Below are 12303 nucleotides of genomic sequence, written 5' to 3'. Positions count from 1 at the left end.
AGGAAAATAAGTTCTCAATTTTTATGACTTTCAGGAAGAAAATTCCAAGTTTATGTTGCTATCCTGGACAGCTATTAAACATTTTAAAAAGTTTTTTAAACGCACAAATTAAGTTGGGCATGGTGGCACATGCCTTTAATCCCAGCACTTGGGAGGCAGAGGCAGGCAGATTTCTGAGTTCAAGGCCAGCCTGGTCTACAAAGTGAGTTCCAGGACAGCCAGGGCTACACAGAGAAGCCTTGTCTCGAAAAACCAAATAATAATAATAATAATAATAATAATAATAATAATAATAATAATAATGATAATGAAAATCAAAAAAGAATAAGCTAAGCTACCATTTTATGATGTGCTCAAAAACATTATAAAAAAATAAGACAGTAGTAAGAGAGATAACTACCCACTGAGATTACCAAAGCCAAAGAACACCAATATACCCACTGAACACTGGTACAGGACATCTAGGTTTGGATTTAGAAAGTTACTTGGACAATGGGTTACAAGGAAGATATGGATTGAATATTGTTTGTCAGCAGCTTATGGAAGGCTGAAAGTTTGCAAGTCAGTCAATTAAACCTGAGACATAAATAGACTAAAAGCATAAAGAAAGTAAAGAGCTCTCCTGATACATGAAACTGATTTGATTGAATCTTCATCCCATTCTGACTAAAGCTGGACACTCTAGGAAAACAATACAACACAATAAAGGGTACCTATAAAAATTTAGAGATACCCAGTGCCAGGCACAATGATCTCCCTGTGAGTTATTAACGATGGAGAACTCCTAAAAATAAGCTACAGCGACTTTGGATGGGACAACTATATTTATTTATGGAATATATTTAAATATATTATATTATATTTGGACTATATTTACTACTTTAATGCCATCCTCTAGTTTGGGGAATACTATGAAAGAGGCAGAGAAAGAATATAGTAGCCAGAAGATGGGGAGTGGAGCTTTGTAATGTCCTTTAGACATTATATGCTTCACACGGATGAACTCACAGCAAACTGCATAACTGCACAAGATCTGCACAAAATCATGCCAATACAGACTTACAACATGCATTGCAATAGGGCTACAACAGCTTTCCTTCTGGCTAAGAAGCTCTTGGCAACTGATGGCCAACAGGGGAGGGAAAGTTACTTTTCTTTTAGTGTGGCCGCTGGTGAATTTGTTTTTTGTTTTTTGTTTTTTTTTTTATTTTATTTTTTTGTGGTGCAATGGGTGATGCCATCCCTTAGGACAGATAAATTTAAAAATATACACATCAATAAATAAACAAATGGGGGTATGATTTTAGAAGGATGATACCAATGGGTTTTTTGTTTGTTTGTTTGTTTGTTTTTTGTGTTTTGTTTGTTTGTTTGTTTGTTTTTAATAGTAGTTGGACAGGGCAGGTGATGGATGGAAATGGTCAAGATACATTGTATCCATATGTGGAAATTTTTAAAAACATGATTTTATAAAGGCTACAACAGGCAGACTTTCCATTAACCTTTATAGAGCATTCATAATAAAAATGTGACAGCTATTTTAATGCTGAAGTCTAAAAAAATATGTAATTATGTAATTCTAACTTTAAAAGACGTGTGTGTGTGTGTGTGTGTGTGTGTGTGTGTGTGTGTTTTCATGCATGTATAGCCATATAATACATGAACCCAGTGATCTCAATGACCAGAATAGAATGTCAGATAGCTTGGAAATATAGTTAGAGATAACTGTGAGCCACCATGTGAGTGCTAGGAATCCAATCCTGATTCTCTGGAAGAGCAACCAATGTCCTTAACCTCTGAGCTATCTCTTCAGTTCCATAAAGTTTATTCTAAATAGATAAAATAAAATAAAATAAAATAAAATAAAATAAAATAGATAAAAAATAAAAAAAAACTCAGGAAAAAAATTTAAATACCATGTCTGATATCTCATAATGTAAAATAGTCAGGATAAACAGGTAAAATGTCTTGGAAGATTGCTATCAACTACACAAACAGAATGAGGACCTAACAGAATTGCATGGAAGTCTACTCCATCTGTTAAAGCAGTATTGTTAAGATATCAATTTCCTCAATTGTTTGATCAGTGCAGATCGATCCTAGAAATCCCAGTGTAAGTTTTGTAGGAACTAACAGACCCTCTTCTGTGCACATGCAAAAGTCCATGACTGAATGAAGCACTTGGAAAGGAAGCCCGAAGGACTAACATGGTCTTGCTTCACGGGTGAACTATGAGACTACAGCAGTCAGGACTGCAGGATGCCAAAGGCAAATAGGCACATAGATGAGAGTAACAGAAGAAGTCCAAAAGTAAAACACATGTGTACGGTTAGGTTTCTCAGCACTGTGCAGTGGCCACTCAAGGAAGAAGGGACCAACTTTGCTGACTAGGCATTTCATCTTGATCCACTTTCTCTCTGGCAATATAGAGAAAATTTAACACAATTTAAAAAGCTGGGGAAACTCGTGCAACTTACCCAACTCTGGAAACTGGGAAAGGTACAAGACATTATTACAACACTGCGTTATATAAGCAGAACAGAGACGAGGAATAGGGACTCTGCAGCTAGCAGAGATGCCTGAGGTCATGCAGAGCCTGGGCGGCATTATTCTCAATAATCAGGCTCAGAAACAACTCATTTCTTTCGTGAAATAAATAAACAAATTATTTGCCTACCTATGAATTGTCAATGTATATGTATCTTGAGATAAATATGATGAGGGAAAGAAGGAAAAATAAGCAATATATACTGTTTCTATAAGACGACCAGAAATGCAAACTAATTCATTGTGGGATAATCAGTGTGGACAAGGTGGGACTTAGTATGGGCTTGAGAAGATTTTATCATGATGTATATATTCTTCATTGGTTTACCATGGTATTCTCATGATCTAGACTTGTTAGCACCCATCAAACAGTATCTTTTTCAACACGTTCCATTTATGGTAAAATTGTACCTCAAATATTAGAGGAAAGGCTACATTTTTTAATGACGCTTGAAACAAAATGATATAGAACTAGTAAAATGTTCATCAGAAACTCTCTCCATGGTAGTTGTGAGACCACAATAGAAGTTGCTGGTTTTTCATAGTGGGAAACTACTATGCCTTTCTGACAAACTGTAGGCTGTAGCTTGAAAATTGCCTTATATTCATACCTACTGCTGTTTCTAGACTTAGCCCTCTTAAATCATCTTGAAACATTATAATTCTATGGGAAAGTATAGGTGTTCCATGTAAAGGTATACTGATAATACACTTGGTCAAAATAATATTTTCATGTTTTTACTCATGTTAAAGTAAAATAAGTATTTAGAAATAGCCTTTTAGAATGAGGCGTGAGAAAAATAACTAACTATATTATCATCACATTGGAATGTCTTAATATAATATTTCCTAGGTTATATTTAAAACATTACTATCGTTAAATAAGTTAAATAAATAGCAAACTAAACCTAGCAAAAGCCAATCTCATATAAAAATCAGAATAATCATAATAAATGTATCATGAGCCTGTAATTGATATTATTCCTCCATATATCCAAAACACTCTACTTGATCAAAGGCAATGACATTTTTAATTAACAAAACATCTTTATACACTATTACCTACATCATTGACTAGGAAATGTTTAGAGAATCATTTCTGAGCACAAAGCCAAGTATTTATATTAGCTTAATTGGTATACCAAGGGCTTCTGATAAATCATTTTTATCTCTAATACTCACAAATAAATATATTTCACAGACAAAATAACCTTAGTAATTCTTCAAAAGTCATGACATTACTGAATCAGTATTATCTACATAGAAATTCAAATGAATATAATTAAATTTACACTAAAAATAATATGAGTCTTACCCTCATTTTTACCAGTAAGTGACTAGTAAATGCCAAGGCTAACATATATATCCTCATGTAAAAATTAAATCAAGAGTTAGAGATTTAAGGACAAATCCTAATCCTGGTAGCAGTGAAAAAAACTCAATTGAATCTAGTCACTTGTCCAGTTGTTTCTCACTCATTCAAAAGCCTGTTAATTTTTATTTACTATGCCATATCATCCGGAAAACCTGCTTAGTTCCCCAAAACTCCATTAAAACTTACTTATAAGATGCAGGTGTTCTGGAATTACCTAGACCCATTTCCATAAGTCAATCAAGTGTTTAGGGAGCACTGGTACAAAGAGTTTGTCGCTAGTTAGGCCAACGTTCTTAATACTAAAACCTGACATTTACATAAAGCCACTTGTACAGCAATTTCAAATGAAGTTCCCAAACATTTATTCATTAATACTTTTAATATTTCCATGCAATATTTGGCAAACACTCATTTCCATTTTACTCATTTATACAGCAGGCCTATTCATAAGATGACATGAACCTAATAACTCCTTTCCTACTTACAACCCATTTTCATTCACTAGAAAGAATAGAAAAAAAAAAAAAGACTTCCAGCATGAAGTACATCATCTTTCCCAACTGTGAAAAATCTCATTAGCATGTGGCTCTTATCTACCTCACCTTTTTGTATGCGATCCAGTCGAACACTCTGTCAATATCTGTTGCCCGTAGCACTTCCTGTGATACTGGATGGGAACTGGCCAATCCGTCAAGCAGCATCACCTCATGCAGAACATCTGTCAGAAATCTCTGCTTTTCCTGAAATACAGTAGATTGGGTAATATTATAGGTGATTCATGGTTAGGGCAAGATGTGCCAGACAACATGAACAGCACATGTGTCACTTAACTGATGGTGCTCATCAGTCTTACACGGTGAGGCTCAGACCTAAAGGAAACTCAGTAAATAAAACAACCCCTTAGGAGAGTATAAAATAAAGACAGTTGATTTAAACATAACATGAAACAAAATCAATAGGCTACTGTAAGCCTTAAGTAATAAGAACAGCAGGCTGCTTTATCAATGCATAAAGCAAGAATGAAGAGTGGGCACACAGAGCAAGGATAAAATGAAAGTCTGTTCATGTCTTTTCCAGGGTGTAAACAGAAATTCCACTTTCAACATTTTCTGCTCAAGTCAATGCAAGAATCCTACCTTTTAAAACCACTATACCTAGCCTCATAAGAACATGTTAATCTCGCTCTCGCTCTGATCCTACATCACACCACACACATTATTTTCCACAAAAAGGGGTTGGTGGGGAACCACAATGCATATAGCAAAAGTCATTGTTTTTCTCAGACCGTAGTGTGTGCAGATACACATACAAATTTAGATTAAAGGCCATAATGCTGACATTGCATAGTCGTAATAATCTATCACTCTGAAGTACTGAAAACAACCAGAATCACGAACCCTCTATTCACTACGTTTCTCTAATAAAAGCAGACTTGTTATATTAGAAATGAACTGTAGAGAAAGGGGCATTTTTGGCTTCAGAAATTCTGCTTTAAAGAAACAGCTTGGATTCTGTTGACAAAAATGCTGCCAGCTATTAGGCCTTCTGGCCACCTGGCTTCATGGATGGAGGAAGGGACAGAAAAATACGTTTTGAAAGATAACAAGGCTAAATAACCCCCTAGATAGCTAAAGACTGAGAAGTAACATTACTGAGATTAAAGACTCCAATGCTTAAATTGCTCTACCTAATATTGAACTCAGCCTGAGAGTCTGTTCATTTTGAAAAATCAGATAAACACTGTATTATTTTGGATTGAGTTGTAATTTCAAGCTGAGAGTACACCAATCCCAGAACTTAAAGAAATAGGAACTAAGAAGGAGTATACAATAGGAAGGAAAGATAACTGAGCATATACATGTGTGCTCCTTCAACTATTGCTTATCAACCACAAATGCATATTGATCAACATGAAAATTTAATAAACAGTTCCTTGATTTGCAAGACATAAAGTAAACAGATTTTACAAGTGAAATCTAAACTCAATTTCAATAAAGGAATATTAATGTTAAAGGAAGTATCAATTATATATGATATATCACTTAATACTTTTGGGAGAAAGCAAAATTAATCCTTGTCTACTCAATATAATTTCAATTTCCATTATCTAACCTTAGTATGGGTAAGTCATTGGTAAATAATTTGTCTTCTACCTTACTCAGAAATGGTATTAAGTAATGGAAGAAAGGGTTGTCTGCAAAAATAGGTTGGGAGCTGACTTTCTGGTAGGAAAGTACATATAAAACACAGAACACAGAATACAGAATACATTATACTGATTTGGGAAAAAAGAAAAGAAAAAGAAAGAGAGAAAATTCTAGCCAGAGGCAAACTCAATTTGACAGAAGTATAAACAGCTCACAGGAGAAAGGGCACTGATTTTTTTTTTTTAATAAACACCTACAGCTCTACAAAGTAAGAAACTCTCCAGTTGAAGCATGTATCATTCTCACCAGCCACAGCCCTACAGTATCAACAGCCAGCTTTGCCTAGCATTAGTTAATTTCCTACCATTTATCCATTTCCTACCATTTAGCGATGAATGCTAAAAACTGAAATAAAAGAAGTCATTTGTGTAATATAAGATGTGAAATAAAATAGTTGGCTATAGTAAATAAAATAGTTTTATTTTATGGATTAAAGTTTCCAGAGTGGTTTTTAGCAAAGTTATACAATAATAAAATTATTGATGGGAACTTTCTATAGAGGTAGAAGTTGATCTTACCTTTAAAATTTTAAATTTGGTATGTGTGTGCATGAGTGTGTTATGCGCATCAGTGTCTATATAGTATACTCATGGTGAATATGCAATATCTCATTATTATTTCACTCCATAATTAAGGCTGATAGGATTTATGATCTACCACTTTTTTTTTTGGTTGGTTGGTTTTCTTTTTGTTTTTCAAGACAGGGTTTCTCTGTGTAGCCCTAGCTGTCCTGGAACTCACTCTGTAGACCAGGCTGGCCTCAAACTCAGAAATCCACCTGCCTCTGCCTCCCCAGTGCTGGAATTAAAGGCATGTGCCACCACCACCTGGCGATCTACCACTTTTTAAAGGTAACATCTAAAAGAAGTAGGCATGTTAAAATCTTTTTTTAAACTTATTTTATTAGATATTTTCTTCATTTACATTTCAAATGCTATCCCNAATGTCCCNTATACCCTCTCCCCACCCTGCTCCCCTGCCCGCCCACTCCCAATTCTTGGCCCTGGCGTTCCCCTGTATGGGGCATATAAAGTTTGCAAGACCAAGGGGCATCTCTTTCCAACGATGGCTGACTAGGCCATCTTCTGCTATATATGCAGCTAGAGACATGAGCTCTAGGGGTACTGATTAGTTCATATCGTTGTCTCACCTATAGGATTGCAGACCCCTTCAGTTCCTCGGGTAATTTCTCTAGCTCCTCCATTGGGGGTCTCTGTGTTCTATCCTATAGATCACTGTGGGCACCCACTTCTATGTGTTAAAATCTTATAAAAATTCAGTGTTCCATAGCCTCAGTAATAGTGTCAGGCCTTGGGACCTTACATTGAGCTGGATCCCACTTTGGGCCTATTGCAGGACCTTATTTTCCTCAGGCTCACAAAAAGGGACCTATCATAACTGACCTCCGAAAAAACCCAACAAGCAGCTGAGAGAGTCAGATGCAGATATTTGCACCCAAACAATGGACAGAAACAGCTGACCCCTGTTGTTGAATTAGGGAAGGCTGAAAGAAGCTGAGGAGAAGGGCGATCCTATAGGAGGACCAGCAGTTTCAATTAATCTGGACTCACGAGATCTCTCAAAAACTGAACCACCAAACAGAATACACCAGCTGATATGAGGCCCCCAACACAGAGGACTGCATCACCTAACCCTCAAGAAACTGGAGACCCCAGGGAGTTTAGAGGTCAGGTGGGGTAGGGGTTGGGGGTTGGGGGCATCCACGTGGAGACAGGGTGGGGTGGGGAGGAGGTGTGGGATATGGATCAGTAAGAGGGTGGATGAGGGGGCACAGGGAATGGAAAATGGAGTGTAAAAAATAAACTAATTTAAAAAATAAATAAAAGCATTGTTGCATTAAAAAAAATCAGTATTAACAGTAACCACGAATTCTCCAGAAGTAATGTAGATATTACAACTTTTATACATGACTTCATTTCAATATATACAGTGATATAAATATCATTTTGTTTTCTACTATTTATAGATAGATGATAGACAGATAGATAGATTGATTGATAGATAGAGTATAGATAGATTTATAGATAGGTAGATAGATGATAGTACAGATATAGCTATATTGATTTAGATTTATTGATATGGACTTAAGAACTTTAAAAATCATCTCAGAAAACTAAAGAATGAGTGACTGCAGAATTTTTCATGAAAACTACACAGCCACTATTTTATTTGCGTACTTATTTCTTTAATAAATACACATTTAATTCCCACTCTATACTTGTGGGATAAATGGATGACTAAAGCCTTCTTCATAATTTTGAACTCAAGAATCAAAAGGAAGTACAATAGAAAGACTGGTACACAATTATGCTATCATAATACAGTGGGTATGCTATAAAACACAGAGAGTGAAATGTTTAATTAGTTCAGGAAGGTTTAGCAGAGGAGGCAGCATCCAAGAAGGTAGGTGAGAGGTGAGGGGAATGCAGCTGGAAAGGGGCAAATCAGGGCAGAGTAAACATGCAATTAAAAAAGCCACACCACTCAAATCCTCAATTATCACATTGAAGAGTTTGGTCTTAATAAATGGGCAGAAACATACATTATAACATAATAAGTATAGATTTATGGCTGTGGTATACCAGATGGCTTATAGAGCCAATAAGCAGGAAGTAGCCATTATCCTAAGAGAGGAAGTGTGAATGATGTCATAGAACAGTCTGTTGCTGAAGGAGGCTTGGTATTAAGGGATATTTTAAGCATTTTTTTTTTATGCTTTGAAATAACTACATGGCTTTTAGTGATAATAGAATTTAAACAGAAAAGTTGAAGATTATTGACAGAAAAGTTGAGAAAATACAGTTTGGAGAACACACAAAAAATGAGTTTTACACATGGCAGGAAAAGTAACTGGGATGTTCACATAGATCCTTTCTGCAAACAACTACAAGTGAAGATCTGGTTAGTCTTAGAGAAATGACTAATTTATCTTTTGGTAATGCAGAGTCATTTTTAAATAACTTGAATAGAGCCCCAGAATTCACTTCTAAAGTCATTTTTTATAAAATAGATTGGTTTTTAACTGTATATGTGAAGGAAGTTAAGAATTCTTTAACACATCATTAACTATCTAGGTAATTATACTCCTTGGTGCTTCCAAGTGGCTCCCAGCCTCACATGTCAAGTCTAAGGGGTTACATGGGACAATGGCTTCTCTAGACACATTCGCTGAATTTGGACTGTCAAGGAAGAAGGAAAGTTAAAGCTGTTGGCTACTTCCTACATAAAGGATGAGGAATGTTTTAATGGGATGCAATATCAATAAGGAGTTTTGACTCTGATTGGCTGTAACTCAAGTCTTCCTTGAGAATTTTTCTACTTTCTATATGTCTATGAATATCTTACCACTACGTGAGTTGTCTCAGCCTTGTCCCTTATCTTCCTTTACTTCGGTTTGAAGCAGCCTTCTCTGATCTCTACTCAAAGACTTCTCTCCCCCTCCCCTTATAGATCTTATGCTATAGATCTGAACATAATGACTCTTCTGATATTCCATTGACAAAAGAGTCCTAGCACTGGGAGGGAACACCTGCCTTTCTCTGGGCATACAACTTCTGAGACCACACAAACTTTTGAGATCTCAGGATCTTCATTTATGAACATTTCCTGTTGTGGAGATTAAATGAGTGAATTAGCACTGCGTATATTTGTTAAACACCTGCTGGATACCAGATGGTATGCTTGTTTCTAAGGATAGACAGAGCAATGAATCCTAGATTCAAAGACTGTGTAGTAGTAGAAAAAGAAACACAGATCAAAACAGACATTAAAACACAGCCCTTTTATATGTGAGACTGTAAGTGGACTCAGGAAACCGAATGGCTACATTGAGAGAGTTATGATTTTTTATGCCTCAGGGAGGGAGGTAAAGCTTCTAAGCAAGAGTTTAAATTGAATTTTTAAGAATTATTTAAGTATTCTAGGAATAAATGACAGTAAAGGACATTTAGGGCAAAGGGGAATTTGTTAAAAATTCAAGGAAAACGTCTAGCATAGTTTCTTGGAGAGTCCAATTCAGAGAGCTTTGTATGGCACAGGGTAAGGAGCAAATCACAAGTGATGACAGAGAGGCCCACAGGAACAAAATCATCAAGGTCCCTTGGAAGCTGTAGTTATACGACATCATGAGACCTTTGAGAAGTCTGAAGAGGAGGGGTTGCTGGACTAGAGCAACGTGCAACTAGAAAGAGAAATTGAAAAGTACATCCTAGAAGAAAGAACACACAAGATGGACTTTATCTTTGTGATGACAAAGTACTATCCCAGTTATTTCCATAAAATTTATCCTCATTCTCTGAGAAGCAATGTTAGTTAAATAAAATATGTATTTTGGAATCCTGTGTGTGAATTCGCTGTGGACATAAAACTGTGGGCATAGATAAAATAAAAATATCTGAATGAGTTCAGATATTACACATTTATACTAATTTTAAATTTATGTAAAGCAGTTGCTTTTTTAAATTTTTTAATGTCACAATACTTTCTTTCATAGAGATAAGGACAGTTATCTAAGCTTTGGATTTAATCTAATGAGAATGTTTTTGTAAATCAAAGAAAGCAATAGACTGCAAGTAATATATTTACTGTCTGCCTTGTGAAAGATTCTGTGTTGTGCTCTGGGGAAATACAATAAAGGCACAATTCCCACCTTCCAGCAATGCATTTTGCAGTGGAGAGAACAGATATGAGTACAAGTGTTTGATATCCTACAATGATACAGTATTAGTGGCATAGAGTATTGTAGAAATAAAACGTAGAATACAAGTTTTAAGTAAAATTGCTTTTAATATCTGTGACTACACTGTCTTAACTCTATCATGAAAACAAAAATGAAGGTCTATCATATTTTTACAAGTTTGAAATCTGAGCTCCCAGTCAATACTTTTATTTTTCCATAGATTAAGTCAAATCCTACACAAGACAACATTATCCTGAAGCTGTTACTTTATAAATAACTTTGATGAGGATTGCCAACATGCCTATCATTTCAGAGTTAGACATCTTCCTCTTGGTTTTCCCCACCTATTCACATCATAACAGAACTTAAAAGCAGAGGAGTAAGATGAAGAAGTCAAACAATAAAAATAAATTTGCTGGAGGAAAATAACATTTTATCCACATAAAATGGCTAAGATTGCAGTTGTCGTATTTTGTAAATTTATAACATAATGTCCTATTTGTGAAAGTTAGAAATTATTTGGACCTGAGTTCTTATAACATTGAAATAACTTTATATGTTTCAGGTCTTGATTCTGTTTTCCACTGTATTTTAAGAGTATTTTAAGCTTTCTATTTAAAACAGATTTATTCATAAAAATTATATCACCATTTAACTGAGTAGTTAATATTTTACCCACAGCCAAATTTTATATTGACAGACTGAATAAAAATAAAGAGCTAGTGGAAACAAATGGTGTTTTCATATAGTAATGTACTTCAAAATTAACATTTCAAAGGCTGGTGTTTAAAATACACACACCCAAGATGTTAATAATCATTTTATGTGCAGCTTGTTAAAGCAGCTCATTTGTATTAAAATCAAACTTGTATAAACACACATATATAGCAGACATTGAAGAATAATTTTAAAAAATAATCACCATCAATGCCTACAATGGAACAAGCACTCGACTAAAATGTTTAGCTCTACATTTGTTTACATAACCTTCTGCAGAAAGCACTGCATGCACACAAGGCCCAAGGCAACTCTGTAGTGATTGAATATTATTTTGTGACTTCATATATACCTGTTGACATAGATGAATTTATATATTCAGTGTATTTTCTTTCAGTTACATTTCCTCAATTGCAAAAACCACGAATTCCCTCTGAAATCTTACGCAATGAATATACTAAAAGTGAAGTCATATTTCCATGAAGATATCTTTGAAGATTTTTATAAACCTCTCAAAATCCTAGATAAATGTTAGCACACGTCTGTATGAGCTATGGTACTCTCAAACATGACTAACTCAGAGGAAGTGGGTTAAGTTGTAACTCTTCAGAGACTGCATCCTCAATTGCCTGATATTTTATTTTAACATCCAAGCTGAATGTGTCATGTCTTGTATTATCCAAGGCTTGATGGGGCAAAGGAGAAAAAAAGCAAGATGAAACACAAAATGTGCTGAATTGTATGGAACCAAACACTGA

General features: G+C 35.2%; 1 protein-coding gene across 2 annotated transcripts in view; it reads right to left on the bottom strand.

Annotated features, from left to right (window-relative positions):
- Window positions 1–12303, bottom strand: part of Trhde (thyrotropin releasing hormone degrading enzyme) — a 388187-nt gene that overhangs the window by 150876 nt on the left and 225008 nt on the right. For both annotated transcript variants that reach the window (XM_021204999.2, XM_029542439.1), the window contains exon 6: window positions 4525–4662. In XM_021204999.2, the coding sequence (XP_021060658.2) occupies window positions 4525–4662 (138 nt within the window). The remainder of the gene's footprint in view (window positions 1–4524; window positions 4663–12303) is intronic.

This window comes from Mus pahari, chromosome 9, assembly GCF_900095145.1.
Source record: "Mus pahari chromosome 9, PAHARI_EIJ_v1.1, whole genome shotgun sequence".
NCBI lineage: Eukaryota > Metazoa > Chordata > Mammalia > Rodentia > Muridae > Mus > Mus pahari.
This window is presented reverse-complemented; position numbering and strand designations above follow the sequence as displayed.